General features: G+C 40.4%; 1 protein-coding gene across 4 annotated transcripts in view; it reads left to right on the top strand.

The window, feature by feature from the left end:
* CHD7 (chromodomain helicase DNA binding protein 7) overlaps positions 1–19,881 on the top strand; it is a 193,253-nt gene that overhangs the window by 54,250 nt on the left and 119,122 nt on the right. For 3 of the 4 annotated variants that reach the window (XM_036907541.2, XM_036907542.2, XM_036907539.2), the window contains exon 2: positions 16,032–17,860. In XM_036907541.2, the coding sequence (XP_036763436.2) occupies positions 16,205–17,860 (1,656 nt within the window). In that variant the 5' untranslated portion in view covers positions 16,032–16,204. The remainder of the gene's footprint in view (positions 1–16,031; positions 17,861–19,881) is intronic. The other variant, XM_036907543.2, reaches the window with a different exon arrangement.

Raw genomic sequence — 19,881 nt, 5'->3', positions numbered from 1 at the left:
TTTTATATATACAGGTTACCCTTGATCAACATGGGCTTGAACCAATATGTGGATTTTTTCAGTAAATATATTGGAAAAATTTTTGGAGATTTGCAACAATTGAAAAAACATTTTCTTTCTTTAGATGACTTAATTGTAAGAATATAGTATATGATACATATGCAAAGTATGTGTTAACTGTTAATGTTATTGGTAAGGCTTCCAGTGAACAGTAGGTTATTAGTAGTTCAGTTTTGGGGGAGTCACTTGTTATGTGCAGATTTTGAACATGCAGGGGATTGGAGCCCCAAACCTCCCAAGTACAAGGGTCAACTGTATGATCTAATTTAGTCCTAATGAGTTGGAGGTAGGTGGTATTATCTGTATTTTAAAAATGAGAAAAGGAAGTTCTAGAACCAGGTGTTATTTCAGAGTTGGTCTCAGACCTTACTGGGGTCACAGTGCCCTTTGACTATGCCACAGTGTTCTGTTGATAACGTTGTCTTTTGTGGTTCCATTTAAAATTTTAGGATTGTTTGTTCCATGTCTGCGAAATTGCCATTGGAATTTTGATAGGTATTATACTGAACTTATAAACTGCTTTGAGTAGTATGGACGTTTTAACAATATTAACTCTTTCAATGCATAAACAGGGAATATCTTTCCATTTATTGTGTCTTTTCAGTTTCTTTCTTTAAAACCAACACCTCATAACCAGTGCCTCCCTCCAAATTCAACAAGCCAGTTGAAGCCATCAGAATGAAACCACATGGCCTCCTTGTTTACTGCTTTGCAATTGCACCCATCCTTTTGCTTGTCCCAGGGGAAGAGGCCCCTGTGCACTGACTGGGTCTTCTGTCTCCCATCTCCCATCTCCAGAGACTCATGCCCTTGATTGTTCCCCTTCTTGGACCTCTTGCTCTCTGTGCCTCCTTCTGTTTGTGTTTGCATATTTTGTCTAAGAAATACTTATGTAGTGCTTACTGGGTGGGAGGCACTGTACTAAGTGTTTTACAAATATTAATGAACTTAATTCTCCTATTCACCCTCTGAAATAATACTATTGCTCCCATTTTATGCTGAGGCACAGACTAAGTAAATTGCCCAGGGTTATATGACTTGTGTTTGAACACAGTCCCATTTCTCTCATGTTGTGTCGACAAATACTAGTCCTTAAACAGTTCACTTTCACTACCTCGTAGCTTTCTCTTCACCTTCCCAGTGAAAAGTTGGGAGCCATCTATAACTATTTCTCTTTGTCCATCATCACCTTAACTTGAGCACTTGAGCTTCTGCCTCCATTACTTTATAGAAATATTCTTAACAGAGTTACTAATATCCTACTCATGGAGTCTGAGGGACATTTCTTATCCTACTAGTTTCTCTGTAGCATTTGAACTTACTGATTACCTCCTTCTTAAAGCTTTTTCTTGGTGTTTGCTTCTGTCTTTCAGGCTGACTTTTCTTGTTTTGTAAGTGTTGGTGTTCTTCAGGATTCTGCCCTTGTTCTTTTCTCTTGTCACGTTAAACATATTCTTGGGGTGATCTTATCCACTGCAGGTCTTTGCCCTCCTTCCCTTTGTCAGTGACTTGAAGAGCCATATCTTCAGCTCAGCTTTCTCTCTTGAGCTCTCCCCTTTTCTATTGGACTGCTTACTGGATAGCTCTATGTAGATTGGCTCTACTTCTCTCCCCCACCCCATACACACTCCATTTTTCTTTTATTCGCCATGCTTCAGTGAATGGTATTACCATTGGCTTGGTTAGCAAGCCAGAGTCCTATCATTCTACATTCTTCTTCATCCTCCAGCATCCAATCAGAAACTCAGTCAGATGGTTGGGTAGTTCTGTTTGAATATTTCCATTTCCTTCTTTGCTGCACTGTCATCTTATACTTGAATTCCTGTAAGAACCTTCAAATTTGTCTTCTTGGTCCTAGTTTTGTACCATTCCCCTTCTCCCAATCTGTAATCCAAATGTTAATAAGGGGGTTTCTTTCTAAAATGTAAATCTTTAGTCTAAACAGCATAGCTTCAAAATGTTACAGTAACTTCTTCATGAATTCAAAATGAATTATAAGGCCTTTCATGATCTGGCCTCCACTTAAGCTATGTTGAGGTATTTGCAGACATTATTCTGCTTGCCTAAGCCTCAGGAATGGATTTTTCAGGCTTGTCTGCTGCCCTCTTGCCCAGATCCTCTACCTGACAATCTCCTATTTGCCTGTGAGGTCTCAGCTTAGGCACTGGTTGTGAATATTCTATCATCACGAAAACTCAACTGAGTTCTGTATTTGCTGCCTCCAGTTGGGTAGCCAGTAGCCACATATGGCTGTTGAGCCCTAGAATGTGGTAGTATGACAGAGGAACTGAATTTTAAATTGTATGCGATTGTAATTAAGTTAAATTTAAATAGCCACATGGGACCAATTGGCCACTGTACTGGACAGCATAGGGACTGTTGGGAGGGGTGCCTGTGTACTTCTTGGCACTGTCTTATCTCCACCAAAACACTTTCCTCAAGAACAACAAAAATAGCTGATTAGTATTGGAGGGGCCAGAAAAATTCACAAAAAACAAACTCAAAAATTCAAAGCATTTTTGTATGAAGACACAAAAATAATATAATGCAGAAAAATAATTTAACTAAAAATGATTTTGACTTATTAAGAACCATTTTCAGCATATTCACATGGTTACTTGTTTTTTTCTGAATTTACATATGAAATACTTAAATATAAGCTGTGAACCAAAGGGGTCAGATGAAATTAATAATCAAAATTTATTTCAAACATTTTATTGTTTGTGGATGCCAGGTAATATTATAGTTTTTTATGATACTTGATACTGTCTTGCTATCAAATATTGATGGAACTTAAAATGGTCAAGAAAACAGTTCATAAAGAAGTTTGGACTTTTGGGATGAAAGGTTTCAAATATAATAAGCAATAAGTGGCATTTAATGCATTTTTCTCCTGGGTACATCAGATTATAGGTAGAATGTAAAGTGGGGAGAAGAGATAGCTGTGTTCTTTGGACTCTGTTGTTGGGAAAAGCCCTGGGCCACATTGCTCTGAGAGGTTCACTTTGAAGGGTGGAGTGGGTGGTTCATAGAAAGGAGTTGTAAAGCTAGAAAATTGTCACCAGTGTGCAGTTTTCTTTTAAAATGGCACACTATCAGTGGAGAGATGGAAGATGATTATTTAATTCCCTACCCCAACCCAAGCCCCTCTTCACCCGTGTGTAAATAAAATCTTAGGGAGGCAATGCAGTTTTATTGACTCTCCCATGTTTTTTTGGCTGGAGGAGGAGCAGTAGTAATATACTGAGATGTTATGTAATGGCTAATTCCTTAAACAGTTCTGAGGCACTGCATCTGGCATTGGGGATACAAAGTGATAGACCTAAAATGCAAGGTCTTCCTTGATGTGCTCACCTATCTGAGTACACTGGGCATATATTTATAGAGATATAATATGGCAACATTTATGTGGTTCATGATGAAAGAAACACTGAAATATAGTCTGTATTTGCAAGTTAACCTTTCAACAGGGCATCTATTAAAACATGGAAAAATGGAAAACGTTCTTTTAAAACAGTAAAAAATTTAAATGCATTCCATAAAAAAGTTTTAAGTGATTCTGAAAGGTTAAAAGCTACTAACTACCAAGTTTGTATGCAACAAATAAAAATTATCTGGATACAGATGATCCAATTTCAAGTACCAAATGGCATTTAAAAATGTTTACCTTCACCATGGTGAGAACAAACCTTTATTCCCACCATTTTAGGATTGGCAGAGTTTTTAGTGCTAATAAGTCTTGGTGGTTGAATGCACAGAGTTCTTGATGAGCGACCAAACCAGGGTGTAGAGGGCTTGTGAGTATATTTTTCAAGTAGAAACTTGAGATGCATGGTCTGTCAGAACATTTTTTTGCTCTTGCCAGGTAAAAGATGCAGTCTGGAAGATGTAGTGTAGGCAAAAAAGGATTTTATTTAGTGGAGCATTTCGATTTCACATACAGAATCTTTTTTAGAAAACTTGAGATATGTTTGTCATAGCCACTGTTCTTTGAAGGCACTAAACTCTCTGTAGCATAGGTAGATACCTTTATTTATATCCAGTATTGTTTTATAGGAAAAACTGTTCAAATCATTTCTGAGAAATGGTCATGGAGTAGAGAATTTGGTATGTTTAGATATGTAATAAATATGGGGGAGGAAAACTTGAAAAATGCAGGTAGGTATAATATGACTTAAATACTATCACTGATGAAACATAATTAAATTTCCTTATCTAGATCATGTTTATTAGTAACTAATGTACGGTGGTTAAACTTATTAAAACCATACAAATTGGAGGGTGGAGTGCAACAGTCTGAGGCCTTAGTAAACTCTGCATTTTAAAGCTGGTAGATATCTGGTTCTTTTTGTATTCTTTGATTAAACCAAGTACAAAATCCAATTATAAGGCTTCATTAGTAGCCCTAAATTATCTTAATCATCCTCATTATGTGAAACAAATGTCGCACCTGGTAGTAGCTCATCTTCACCCTTTGCCTTTTCTTGTGTTACAGTCTCTACTAACTTGCTAACTTCAGGTGAACTTAGCATTAATCAGTGATCAAAATGGACACAGTGTAGAAATCTATAACTCTATAAGTAGGATTCCTTTTTTTTATTTTTTATGTTTTATTAAGGTATTATTGATATACACTCTTATGAAGGTTTCACATGAAAAAACAATGTGGTTACCACATTTACCCATATTATCAAGTCCCCACCCATACCCCAATGCAGCAGGCACTGTCCATCAGTGTAGTAAGGTGCCACAGATTCACTATTTGCCTTCTCTGTGCTATGCTGTTTTCCCCGTGATCCCCCGCACCCTGTGTACTAAACATAATACCCCTCAATCTCCTTTTCCCTCCCTTCCCACCCACCCTCCCACACCCCTCCCCTTTGGTAACCACTAGTTCCTTTTTGGAGTCTCTGAGTCTGCTGCTTAGGATTCCTTTTAAAACTGAAAAAGTTTACCTGTAAGTGTGAATAATATCCTAGTATCAGGAATCTTGTACATTCATGTAAAAAATGCTTAAAAATTAGACTTAGCTAACTGAGTGATTTTTAGGGGAAATATGTGGGGCAGAATCAGATCATAATAATCTGCTTTCAATGGCATAGAGTAGGATGGTGGTGCAGTAAAATGATAAAATAATTTGTTACAGAATGTATGGTAGTCTTTTTTGAAATGGATTTAGGTTATGAATTAATTTACTTAGAATGGTGTAAAAGATATTTCCTAATGTTAGTTTGACCTACAGTTCACAGCTAATTGGTGGGTGGAAGCTAAGATTTCTGGGTAATGCGAGAGGAGCTGGTTTGGGTTGAGCCCGTCTTGCCGATGGGTTTCAGCCCTGGCAAGATCGCTATGGATTCAATGTGACCAAAGAAATGACAGTAGAACGTTTTTTTGAGGTGAAAGGGTTTATTACCCTGCTTGTTCTCCTTGTAGTAGATCGAGCACTACCATCTCTGCCTCCACCCAGAGCACTGGGCCGAGCTCTCTGTATAGCTTATTGCCATGGGTGTGGAAGCGGTAGCCTAGCAACAGGCCAGTTACATCATCAGGTGGTTTAAGTTCATTGAGGATCCTGGCCATAGGAACCCCAACTTCCCCACAAGCCTTTGCTGTGGATGCGAGAAGTATATAAAGTTTAAAATACATGAAGAAAAGAGAAAGTTTAACATACAGAGTTATGAATAAAACTTTTTCCTTTTATAATATGCTAATATGAATGGAAAGATTTAATTTGGCTAAAAGGTATTTCAGGCTTATTTAGCTGGGTGAATGGACAGTTTTGATTATCAATAGTTATTTTTATAGTTTTGATTATGGTGGCATTGTAGAACCTGTTTGCATTTATGTTACGTGTAGGCATAGGAAAATGTTTCCAACTTTGTTATAAATAGAGTGATTATGAGATCATGGATGTGAAACTTTTCACTATATATTTCAGCCTTAATTCTATTTCCTTTGTCAAATATACTTTATTTGAAATAGAAATTTAACACTGGAGTCATTGAATAAGTTACATTTGTTTTCTCCCATTTTTTTCCCCTGTAGATTTATCTTTTAAGACTATGTGTGGTTTGCCAAAATACTTTCTCTAATACAGCCCTCTTTTACAGTTCTGTTTCACTTTTAAATTGTTTGCTTCCCTGGTGGATATTTGAATTTTTATAATTCCGGTGTATTCTCTTTTGCATGAAATAATGACATCTTAAAAACTCTCCAAGTTACTATGTGGCCTCTGCCCTTAGGGTCCTGTGACACTTCTCCTGTCTCTGTGCTCAGGTTCATTCACAATGGATAAGGCTCCCTTATCATCACATGTGCTCTGCTCTGGCAGAGAAAATAGATAAATTATTCTCAGCTGTGGTATTGCTAATTTTTTTTTTCCTTGAAGGAAAAGAATGTTGGTATTGTGTATCAGGGAAGACTGTTTAACTTCACTCTTCCTCTCCCTGCATTTTAAACCAGGCAGAATTGGGTACAGTTTTTAACTCCCCCTGGAGTATGAGACAAAATCCCCTTTTCAGCTTTCTAGAACCTACAAATGAATGTAGGAAATTGCCAGATCAGTTAATCAGTGACCACTATAGTACAAAAAGCATGGTTCTTAAAAGAGCAGTTGGTCATTTGCTATTTTTTCAGCTCCTCAGCATGTTGCCCTTCTCCCACCTTGGCATCCTCCACGGGGTTAGGATCAATTTTATAGGAGTTTGTGGTCACCAGGGCATCCCTGGACAGAGGCTGGCCCAGGGCAGCTCCTTCTTTCCTTCCTTCTGTTGTACTCTCACTTTTTGTAGGCTTGACATCACCCAGGTATGTGTGTGTGTGAGTATGAAGTAAGTAGCTTAAAATAGGTCTAGAGTGAGTGGGAAATATATTTTCAAATAGTAATTTTTTTTTTATTAGGCTAGTAAACATGTGGCATCATTTGTCTTTCTAGACTAACCAAGTTTTATTTGTTTAAACTATCCCAGGATATTTTACAGTATTAGGGAAAATATACTAGTGATCACCAAATTTTATAAAATTTGCATTACTCTTCCATTAGTCTGCTCTGTAAACATCCTTGCTAGGTGCTTTGAAATGCATTTCTGAAGTTTAATTTTTCTCTGTCCTAAATCAATTACACTAAAAAAATTTCCATTTACTTATTTCTGGAACTTTCTCTTCACTTGCTTTCTCCCTCATCTATATAATAAAATTAATTCAGGAAATATTAGGAAGATATGGGATAGATTCATATAATTTTCCCTAGATACATATCTTATTTACATACATAGATGTGGTACATATATAGATGTTTGTCCTTGTTTTTCTTCTGCCCTATAATGTTGAATACTTTAGGCATTATTAGAATATGAATGGGTCTGTTGCTGGGCAATGCTAAGTTTTGTATGGAAAGATCCCCCTGAATGAGTTTTCCTAGTGTCTGTGGTAGGACAAGCAGGTCATCTATCTGTTGACTATCTTCTCAGTGGGGTTAATTTCTGAAGGAGTTAATTTCAGGGAGCATGATATTTCAGTGTTGAATTGCAGGGTGTAAAGGTTGTTCTCTAAAGGACATTGATTTCCATGATTCTTGTGCTTTTGTGGCACAACTTATGTATAGGGCAATATATGCCTTTTGAACAAATTAGAAAAAAAATATTAGTGCTGTGGCATGCACTTAGTATAAACTGTTAGCTGAATGCTATTTCATTAGTTGCCTTGAAAGAAAATATATTGGTTCAAGCACTCTTAATGTAGAAAAAAAGTCATCTTTATCTGGAAGGCAGCACAAAATATCCAGACTCCTCAGTTATGTAGAAATAACTGAAAGGTTTCTGCAAGAAACCTGTGAAATAGTACATTATGTAACATAGCATTGGATATTAATGTTAACTGCTTTTTTTTTGTCTTGCAAAAATGATTGGCAAGCAGATGGCTGTATCTTTAAAATTAAACCCTTTTGGATGTCTACTGCTTGCAAACCACCACAGATTGAAATTTGTCATTCAGGGCTGTTCACAATTCTTTGGATGAGGTCAGTATTGTTTCTTTGTCAGTCGTGAATGCCAAACTACCTTTCCTTAAAAATGAGATGGCATATCTTTGTATTACTTTGTATTATTATCTTCGTAATTTAATTTCTTTTTTTGTTGGAATATAGTTGTTGTACAGAATAATAATGGTTTCAGATGTACAACGTAGTGACTTGATAATTATATTTGCTAAATGCTTGCCATGGTAAGTATAGTTAGCCTTGGTACCATACCAAGATATTACAGTATTATTGGTTATATTGTCCATGTTGTACTTCCATTCCTATGACTAATTTATTTCATAATTTGAAGTTTGTATCTCTTACCTCTTGACTTATTTCACCCATCCCTCCACTCCCCTCCCTATGGTAAACAACAGTCTGTTGATATTTGTGGGTCTCTTTCCCTTTTTTCTTGTTTGTTTTTGTTTTTTTAGATTCCACATATAAGTGAAATTATATGGTGTTTATCTTTTCTATCTGACTTATTTTCCTCAGCATGATACCCTCTAGATTCATCCATGTTGCTGCAAGTGGCAAGATTTCTTTCTTATGCTGGAATAATACTCCATTGTGTATATGTACCACATCTTTATCCATTCATCTATCAGCTGCTTCCAGTGTCTTCGCTATTGTAAATAATACTGCAGTGAACATAGGGGTGTGTGTATCTTTTTCAAATTAGTAATTTTGTTTTCTTAGGGTAAATTCCCAGAAGTGGAATTACTGGGTCCAGTGGTATTTCTATTTTCTATATTTGAAGAACCTCAATATTGTTTTCCACACCAACAGTGTAGGAGGGGTCCTTTTTCTCCACCTCCTCACCAACACGTGTTATTTCTACTTTATAATTCTTTGGGACAAGCTCTTTGTTGTTGATTATTCATTCTCACTGTTACTGAGGAGGAGGGGGAGCTGTAGCACCAGAGGAGCTCAGCATCTTAGTTCAGGACTTCTTGAACTCTCACACGTGTAGGAATCACCATGGGTTCTTGTTAATAAAATGCAGATTCTGCGTCAGGAGGTCATGGATGGACCCAGGATTCCACATCTCTCACCAGCTCATAGTGGGGACCAGTGGCCCCAGATCCCCCATCAAATGGCAAGGCTCTAGTCTGCAGGGAGACAGGCAGGCAGGAAGCAGCAGGGTGCTTGGTGTTTCTGCAGCTCTTGCTCTGATGCAGTGGAAATACCAGGGAGGCTTCACAAATCAGCCTGAGGAGGTGGGGCTGAGGGTCAGGAAGCCTCCCCAGACAGGTGGTATCCAAGGAACTGAACCAAGAGCCTAGGTGGCTCCCTGCAGGGTAATGCGGAGGCAGGTGTGGAGGCAAGGGAAGTGTGAGGCAGGGAATGGGTGCTGTTGGCGAGATTCCATGGGATTGGCGGGCCTAGCCTGGCTGTTTGTGAAGGTTTTAGGGGCAGGAGGAGGAGAATTTGGGGTAATTGGGAATGAAGAGAGCGACGGGGATATGATTACGAAATGCCTTCCCCTGTGCTGGAGCATTTGGATTTGGTCCTGCAAGCTGTGGGAACTCCTTTAAGGATTTTAGTTGGGGTAGAAACATGGTACATTTTGTGTTTTAGATCATTTGATCATCTGCATGAAGGTGTTGAGACTGGGCTTGGGAGAACCTGCCAGCCTGTAGAGTTTGTCTTTTGCTGAACCATGAAGGCCTGACCACATCAGGGATAACATGAATCCACAGGAGGGGGTAGGCTTGTGAGATACTTAGGAGGTGGAATGAACAGGTTGGTTGATGGGCGAATTTGCAAGCTATCCAAGGGGAAGCTGTACAGGACAGGGTCGCATCTATTTTATTTAACTCTGTATACCCAGGGTCTGTTAAATGCTTATGCAAAGGAGGTACTCATTAAATATATTTTGAGTCTATTCGGATACCTCAGTATGCAAGTATCGAGGGCTGTTTTCCGTCATTTGGCTGAGTCAAAGGAGTGGACAGAGAGAGTGTTAGCTGCCATAGGGAATGTTGACATAAAACATAGCATTCTCTATACAACATAAATACCAAGCATAGTTTTCCCTATTAAAAAAAGTATATATCTTCAGTTAATATCAGCAGAATTGGAGATTACCTAGTGATATAAGTGGAAGTTCATTATACATTCAATTCTTATTCCTTCTTTTGGTTATAATTTTCATATAGTGCTTTGACTAACATAGACCTTCTGAAGGACATCACATCTTTTTTTGTTCCTTACATCTTTTTCTTACAATAAAATAGTGAATGAAAGTAATGTACAAAGCTACTAAAAAAGTAGTAGCCTTACTAGGTAGCTCCGTAGATTTTTGGTTGTAAAAATTAATTAATCTTGCAAATACTGTATTAAAGAATGATGGTAACATAAGAATTAAAAGTGAAAAGGATTTTGAAATGAATTATTCCTAAGTGTCTGGTATAGTTGAGAATCATTCCTAACATGATAAAAATCATTAAGAAATAAATATGTGTTGGGCGATACTACAGAAAGAAATATTATAGATTAAAATATAGTTAACATAAAATATGGTATATGGAAAAATACTATAAATTTCATCACAAGAGATAGGTATGGTTCTCTGAAAGAGTACTAATCTCTGAGCAGGAGTAAATATTTTTCATCAGAGAGAATTCCTACTATTTAATATCTCTTTGTCTAAAAATGTTCTCTCTAAGAAGAAATATATAACAGTTCTGTCTGGAATTTTCTGTAATGGTGAAAATAGTCCATATATGCACCGTAGCCACCAGCCATGTGTGGCTATTGAGCACATGATATGTAGCTCATGCAACTGAGCAACTGAATTTTAAATTTTATTTAGTTTTAATTAATTTTAATAGCAACTTGCGGCTAGTAGCTGTTGTGTGGGACAGTCACGGAGTACTGACTGGCACTGCCCAAGCTGATGAGGAAGGAAATGCGGTCTTGCCCTGGGAATCACTCAGTCCAGGAGGCAAATCTAGGACCAACTCGGAGTGAGCTGACGTTGGTAACTTGGAGGCATTTTCTCACTCTCTATCTGGGTCACTGTCTGTTGGAAAGCTGCCTTTTCCATGTAGTCTTTGGTTGGATAAGTCCTCCTATTTCTCAAGTGGCTGTTAGGGGCCATTGGTGGGCATGGCTGTCCACAGGCCTTATGATCCAGCCAAAAGTAGATCAGTGAGCAGAATTCACTGTGAAGAGAAGCTCAGTGGTGCAGAGCTCTTTATCTTCTGTTTGTCCACCCACCTTCTCGAGGATCCTTCCCCTTCTTATGATTTGTAATCTTAATGATAGAAAGGCATCTTCCCAGGTTGGTGAGAGTGGTGCTGTGTGTTTTTCCAGCTGCTAGACACTCCCTTGGAAATGCTGATACATGTGTCACCAGTCCCAGGAATCATTATCTCAGTCATCTTGCATACCTCAGGTTCTTTGGAGGTGGAGGAGAAAATTTAAGGAGAACAATTACAAATCAAGTTCTACAATACTAAAATAGTCTTCAGCATCTAAAACCTTTTACTCCACATTTGCCCACATGTGTTGGATATTTATGAAGTTTCCTTTGGATGGCATTGTGCTTACACAATTTGATAAAAGTGGTTGAGCTATAGCAAATACTTTGCACATGAAAGGTGTTCTGTCATCTATGTCCTTGCTAACTTTCTGGGTCACTGTGATATCAAATTAAAATTTAGCTACACAATTGCCATCCTACTTTGAGAACAGCAGTTAAGCATTGTTTATTTAAGTTTTGGAAAGTCAGAAACTCAGTTAAAATTGTGACGTATTTTTACACAACATATTTCTTTCATCTTGGTCTGTTAGGTACCATTTGATCTTGTCCCTGATTCTCTGTGTGCTGTTTACTTGTGTTTTTTGGATCTGCCTTGATTGCATCCGTATTCCCCCCAAATGAACCAATGGCCTTCAATATGGTGTTCATACATAGTTGCTTCCTAAAAGTTACAGAATGGATCATTTACAACTGTTTTTGAAAGGAAACTCTCTTCGGTTTGGTGGCCTCAGCAGTTGTATTAGTGACTTATCTCTGAATAAAATTGACCCAATTTAGGCCTCTAATATTTTGCCTCTCTAATTACCTGGCATTTCATCTATATATTTATTTCTCTTTCGTCTTTGGGAATTGTTTGTCAGTAAAATAGGTTGTAGAAGACTGTTTATTTCTCTCAGTCTATAAAAGAGTTTTTTCATCTGTTCAGTGAAGAGGGGTTTGGATTAGAAGGTCTCCAAAGTGCTTGCCAGCTCTAAAATTTCTTATAATTGGTTTCCCTGTGAATCTGTATAGTGTTGCTGATTCTGTTAGCTGAGTTGTTTGTCTCATTGTGCCCCCTTCTCACTCCCAAACATACATACCTTCTGAACCATCATTCTTGTCTCAGAAAACACTTGCCCATAGGGCACTGAGCAGAAACTTGAATTATTATGTCATCATTATATGTATCTGTACTGTTTACTGTGTAACATCACACATACTTAAAACACTTGCTATTATTAATTACCAAGAAATTGTTTCTAAAATGGTACCCTAAATTTTTGTAATATAACCCCTGAATCTTAATTCTTTTTTAAGAGGTTCATCATTTATAGATGAATGTAAGCTCCATGAAGACAAAAAGGAAATTTGTGTGTTTTTGTTCACTGATACAGCTTTAGCACCTACTTCCATGCCTGGATCATAGGAGGTAGTCTGTAAACCTATTTTGAATAAATAAATGTGGTTTCAGATGGATTTTGATTTAAAGGCAAAACAAATGTAAATACAACTTGAATATTTATTACCCAAATGATAATTATGAGAAATATTTGACAACACTGATAACCTGTGTTTCTGGTTCTTCTTTTTAATAATCTGTAGCTATGCTGCCCAGTGTGGTAGCTTTATGCTACCCCCATGTGCACGTTTTGACCTAACTGTGGCCAGTAGGAATTGAGATGTGCTGTAAGTGTGAAATACATGTTGGGTTTCAAAGACTCAGTACCAAAAAGTGTAAACAATCTTATTCATGTTTTAGTATGGATTACATGTTGAAATAATAATATTTTGCATATATCAGGTTAAGTGAAAATTATTATTGAAGTTAATTTCACTCTTTTTTGGGTTACTTTTTAAATGTGGCTACCAGAAAATTAAAAATGGCTCTGGTGTGATGGCTCACTAAACAGCTCTAGTCTCAACTAAAAAATGTAGATACTGAATGTAGAAAAGGGGCTAGCCCCAAAAAGGAGTTTTAAATGAATATCTTTGATAGAAACAAAATTGTATGTTGCAGCTGTGACTTGGGAAAGTGGGCATTCAAATGGTCTTGATCAAATTAAAAAAGAACAAAATAAATTAATTAGATTAGCTCAGATCACAAGTATGAAATCCAGCTACCAGATGGATTCCTAGCATAGTCATCAGCCGAGTCTTGGGGTCAGAAAAGGGGCAACAAGGAGGTGGTGTCCGAGCAAATATGAATGGTCAGTGATGGCAGATGAAAGCCATGGTTTTTACACTTCTCTGCCCAGTGCTCACTTGATGGTGGTCACAGCTGTGGAGGACGATATGTTTGCTTGAAGCCAGGTAATGCTGTCATTTTTCATGCCCCTGGGAAATGGAATCCTGGCAGGAAGGAATATAGTACTGGAGGCCCAAGTGTGTGGGATTGCTCTCAGTGAGTGTACTGTTTTGTCCCTTCCCATGCCTGTAGGCAGGTTCTTTGTCCCTTTAGCTGATGTAAAGTCAGTGCCAACTTCATCCTTCCTTCTCCAGGCAGGCTGTGCTTCTGGCTTCGGGGAACCAGACCATCCCCTCCCTCTGTCTCCTATCCCCCCAGAGCGGCTGGGAACCCCATCCAGTTGCAGCATTTTCTCCCATGACACATGGTGGACCCTGGAGGATGAAACTGTTATACTATAAAACAAGGCCATCCAGGACTTATGAGTAGACAATTACCTTCCTTAAGCTCGTTTGAAAGGTTATTCCGTAAGTGGTTAGTCTGTGCAGCTGGTTTAAGCTATTATCAAGTCCATTCCAGTATTTGCTTCCTTGAAAGCTAGAATGGGCCTTGAATAGATGAAGACTGACTACTTAGGCTTTTTAGGAGTAAACTTAATTTATAAATACTTGTTTCATTTGGCACTGGAGATTTCTAGTTCTCTTTATTTTGGATTTCAAAGTAGTTGGGTAGTAAAGCAGCATGCCTGTAAATAAAATGGCTTTCATGCTCACCTTATTTTCACCCATCTGACCTCTGTTTTTGGAGAAAGTAGATCAGAAAATTCATGGCAGTTAGTGGCGGAGTGATGAGATCTTTGACTTTAGCTGACAGCTGTCACCTGAAAACTGCAGACCTGGAGACCCTCTCAGGTGTTCTGTCTGTAGTTCTGACAGCAAACAGGAATGCTGTTTACATTTTCGGTGAGCAAAATTGTCCCCTTGTTAGGAATATGTTAGAATAGGGCAGGCATAAACTGAATTGTTATCTCTTATTGGTAATTTCTCAGCAGTGGTGTTTTGCCTATTGTTCATTCCCATGCTTGTATAGACATGTGTCAGTAGGATTTATGAGTGAGCCTGTTTATAACATTACTTTGAAATTCTCCAGCAAGATACTGTGTTGTTTTTTTTCCAAGTCGGGCAGTATCACACAATGCTTAATGTGCTTATGAAAGAGAAAAAAATGAGTTAAATTCCAGAGATGTTTAAGATTTCAGACATTTTTCTTATGTGAATTAGTTCTTTCTTAACTTGTTGATTTAATTAGCATTCAGCAAAAATACGTTCCTGTTTTGATTGTTGAAACATTCTTTAAATTGGTTATTTTAATCTGACACAAAATCTGCCAGGAACTGTGAGAATAAAGTGCAGAGCGAATAGGCAGTGTGCACCATGTTCTGTGAACACAGGGAGCTGATGGACGTGCCTGACCACTTTCCCACTCTACCTACTCATGTCCTGCCTGGTCCTAAAAGAGGTTAGGGCAAGGGTAAAGGCTACATGGATATTTTGAACTGTATTCTGTCAAAATAGTTTTCAGTTTTGGGGGAAAGTTTTCTGATTCTACAGATGGACAGTACTCATCGTCTAGAAACTGTGCATCTAGTGGAGTTTTCCTGAGTGGTCACGTGGGCTCCTTGTCCATCACCAAGAGCCCTGGGCCTACTGGTGAATAATGAACCTGGGATTGGACTTCCTCTGCTGGCAGTGTAGGCGGGGAGTGTGGTGGGCCTAGTGCTGTGAGTGAATTTGGTCCTCTTGGAGAATGGAAGCCTTTCTTCTGGTCTCTTTCTGAATCTTATATATTCCTGCCATTAAACATAAAGAAATTATGAAGTTGTTATCGTGTTTGCAAGCTTGCGCTCCAGCATCGTTATGGACGCTTTCTCGTTCAGAGCCTCCGTTCCATAGTGTATGTGGGCTGTAAACATCTAATCTGTATGAAATGACTGATTTTGGTATTTGTATAATCCGCTAGTCAATTTAACCAAGTTGAGCTTTTCACAGCCCTCGGTGCTGCGGCTGCGCATCTGATTACACGGCTCTGGGGAATAAGGTTAAGGGCGGGCTGTTGGTAACCAGAGCATTTCCAGGGCTTCAGTTCAGCAGATGGGCCGCTTGGCTATGTTCATACATCTGCTTGCCTGCTGTGGCAGCTGCTGCTGCTTCATGTTGCGTTCTTTTGTTCTGTTCCATCCAAGAAGGGAACACTAGGAAGTATAGTGAATGGATTAATTTAAGGTTAAGGTTAGTGTTTTGCTTGCTTTCTAAGTAACCAATCATAATAATGCTTCTGATAGAAGGTAATGAGTTTCTCTTAAAGTGAAGTAGATTTATAAAATACAGCTCAGCATGGGGGCTAGATTAGTATTGTTGATGGGAGCCAAATTCAAATGTGTAAAATTCTTGCAGTTTTTATCACTTGGTCCTAATTCTTTGTTTTCTTCTTTCCTTCTCCCACCTCCTACTCCCTTCTAGGACCTATATCCAGACTTGGCCTGACACTGCAGGGTCAAAGAGAATTAAAGAAATATGGAATGACATGAAGAAGATTAGTTAAGGATTATAGGCTTTGAGGACAAGCCCCCAGTGAAGTGAAGCACAGACAGGCTCCTGAGCTGTAGTGTGGAGGAGCCGTGCGTTGGAAGAAGATGGCAGATCCGGGAATGATGAGTCTTTTTGGCGAGGATGGAAATATTTTCAGTGAGGGTCTTGAAGGCCTCGGAGAATGTGGTTACCCTGAAAACCCAGTGAATGCCATGGGTCAGCAGATGCCGATAGACCAAGGCTTTGCCTCTCTACAGCCGTCCCTGCATCATCCCTCCACGAATCAAAATCAAACCAAGTTGACCCATTTTGACCACTATAATCAGTACGAACAACAAAAGATGCATCTGATGGATCAGCCGAACAGAATGATGAGCAGTGCCCCTGGGAACGGACTCGCGTCCCCTCACTCGCAATACCATGCCCCTCCCGTCCCTCAGGTCCCTCATGGTGGCAGCAGCAGTGGCCAGATGGGCGTCTACCCTGGCATGCAGAACGAAAGGCATGGGCCGTCTTTTGTGGACAGTGGCTCCATGTGGGGCCCCCGGGCTGTTCAGGTACCGGACCAGATACGCGCGCCCTACCAGCAGCCACCCCAGCCGCAGCCCCAGCCAGCTCCATCGGGGCCGCCCGCACAGGGCCACCCGCAGCACATGCCACAGATGGGCAGCTACATGGCGCGTGGGGAGTTTTCCCTGCAGCAGCACGGCCAGCCGCAGCAGAGGATGAGCCAGTTTGCCCAAGGTCAAGAGGGCCTCAATCAGGGCAATCCTTTTATCGCCAGCTCAGGACCCGGCCACTTGTCCCATGTGCCCCAGCAGAGCTCTAGCTTGGCACCCTCCCTACGCCACTCGGTGCAGCAGTTCCACCATCCCCCCACTGCTCTCCACGGAGAATCTGTTGCCCACAGTCCCAGATTCTCCCCTAATCCTCCTCAACAAGGGGCTGTTAGGCCACAAACCCTTACCTTTAGTTCTCGGAGCCAGACAGTCCCCTCACCTACGATAAACAACTCAGGGCAGTATTCTCGATATCCTTACAGTAACCTAAATCAGGGATTAGTTAACAATACAGGGATGAATCAAAATTTAGGCCTTACAAATAATACTCCAATGAATCAGTCTGTACCAAGATACCCCAATGCTGTAGGATTCCCACCAAACAGTGGTCAAGGACTAATGCACCAGCAGTCCATCCACCCCAGTGGCTCACTTAACCAAATGAACACACAAACTATGCATCCTTCACAGCCTCAGGGAACTTATGCCTCGCCACCTCCCATGTCACCCATGAAAGCAATGAGTAATCCAGCAGGTACTCCTCCTCCACAAGTCAGGCCCGGAAGTGCTGGGATACCAATGGAAGTTGGCAGTTATCCAAATATGCCCCACCCTCAGCCATCACACCAGCCCCCTGGTGCCATGGGAATTGGACAGAGGAATATGGGCCCCAGAAACATGCAGCAGTCTCGTCCGTTTATGGGCATGTCCTCAGCACCGCGGGAGCTGGCCGGGCACATGAGACCAAATGGTTGTCCTGGTGTTGGCCTTGCAGATCCACAAGCCATCCAGGAACGACTACTACCTGGCCAGCAGCACCCTGGTCAGCAGTCGTCTTTTCAGCCGTTGCCAACCTGTCCTCCGATGCAGCCCCACCCGGGCTTGCACCACCAGTCTTCACCCCCACACCCGCACCACCAGCCTTGGGCACAGCTCCACCCATCACCCCAGAACACCCCGCAGAAAGTGCCTGTGCCTCAGGTAAGGGACCCAGATCCTGCCTGCCTTGCAGTGTACTGTGTAACACAGTGAACTCAATGAGTAGAATTTTCCTTGAAGCTTTATGGAAAGCTTTTCTCATTACAAATTCCTTAATTTTTATCTTGTAAGCTGCCCCAGAGTCCCTTTTTTCCTTTTGGTCCCTTTATTTATTCTCTCATTTATTGGCTTATGCATTTATTCACTTAATCAGAAAGGCTTGAGTCCTTCTGTCCCAGTAATTGTGCTAAGTGCTAAGGATGCACATACAGCTAAACCTGGGTCCCTCCTTGCAAGGTTGTCCCTGCCAGCAGGGAGCCAGACACCAGACGCTGAGCAAGTATTTTTTTCTTTCTTTTTCTTCTTCAGTTCTTTCTCTTTCTCTCTGTTTTAAAAATATACTCAAACTTGGTTTCCAGTGAAGTTAAACTGTGTTTGTGGTAGTCTCTTCTACCTCTTACAGAAAATCATAATTTTTTTTATTGAGAAGCTACAAAATGTGTCCTTCAATAATATTTGTTTTGCCAACTGTTAAAAGTTAGTGTGAATCTAAATTGCAAACGGTAGAAAATCACAGTTAGTGATCATCCACAGAAAGCATGTGGTCTCTAAGAGATTTGGCTACCTAGAATTGAAACAGGAGTCGTCCTTCTTATAAGCTGGGATTTTTGTTACCCTACAGAATTTATAAGCAAACAGATTGAAGTTTTAAGCACTCATGTTCATGTTCATAAAGACATCTTTACATTATAAATGTTGTTGGTATTTTTGTCATAGGTCTAGGAAGAACAAATTAATATCTGTAGGTACAGATTATTCTGAGTGCTATTCAAAAATCTGTCTTGAACTTCCACTGTGATTGCATCTCTGAGCTTGGGTGGCACAAGAGGTGGTTTTAGAGCTGAAAGGCTCAGTACTTGTTCTAAAGAACTTGAAATCATTTTAGGGAGACATGACCATTCTGTGGAAATAGAGTGAAAGGCCACATGTGATTATGTGACAAGTGTCCAGAGAGAGGAATACCAGTGGTTGAGGGCTCTTGGAACCTGGCTAGGACTTAGCCAGGGAAAGAACCAAGGACCACATTTCAGGTTGGGGGATGCTTGGGTAAGCAGGAGCATGGGTTTTGAACTTGCTGCAGGTGAGGGTCAGATGGTACAAGTCTTGTGTTTTCTGTTTTAAGGAATTTGGACTTCAGTGGTGAGCCAGTGATATTAATTAGTCCATAAGATCGCTGGGGAGCCCGAACAGAACTGTGAGCCTGTGGTCCAGGTCTCTACGGGAAGTTTAAACTAGGTATCAGAGTGGGAACAGAGGGGACTGGAGCAATGTGAAGTAGAAGGGTGTAGTCAGAAGCAAAGATGTTTAGGGCATCCTGGATGACGAGGTGTTTAGAACAGACACTCAGAAGTCCTGGCCTCAGTGGGCATGGGGAAGTAGAGGTCAGGAAGTTCCCCTGGGGACCTCAGGACATTTAGGGGTTTTGGGGAGGCTACCGTCAGAGATCCAGCACACCTGGAGATCCTCAGGGAAGAGCCCAAGGTCAGTGGGGGTGCCTGGGCCTCAGCCTCCTGGCCTGTTTTGCCTGGGGAAGCTCTTTCTTCTCCTTTCTTCTTCCAGAGCCCAAGCCCAGCTTGCAGTCTGCAGGAACCTAGATGAGTATGAAAGAGGTGGGAGACAGGCAGGCTGACAAGATGCTGGGAGCAGAAGCCCTTGGAAAAACAAGGGCAAAGGAATGAATGGAGAACAGCAAACCTGGCTAATTTGTTTTCTATTTCAACCTCAAGGCAAAGTGCCCCTCCTTAGAAGCGACTACAAGAGCCGTCCCTGAAGCAGTGCCCAGGTGGCTTCAGGGACAGAAATGAATGTGACTTAGTTTTCAGGAATTGTTCTTTTCCTGTTCCTTGGGATCTCTTACAAAGCAAGTGATCTTTTCAGAGCAGTGGTTCTTAGACTTCTGTCTCTGTATTTTCTCTCTTCCCTGGAGGATGAGCACAGGTCCAAGGAGACACCCTGTGATTATA

Source organism: Manis pentadactyla, chromosome 3, assembly GCF_030020395.1.
Source record: "Manis pentadactyla isolate mManPen7 chromosome 3, mManPen7.hap1, whole genome shotgun sequence".
In the NCBI taxonomy this organism is placed as follows: Eukaryota; Metazoa; Chordata; class Mammalia; order Pholidota; family Manidae; genus Manis; species Manis pentadactyla.
The sequence above is the reverse complement of the archived record's forward strand: the minus strand, read 5'-3'. Positions and strand labels throughout refer to the sequence as shown.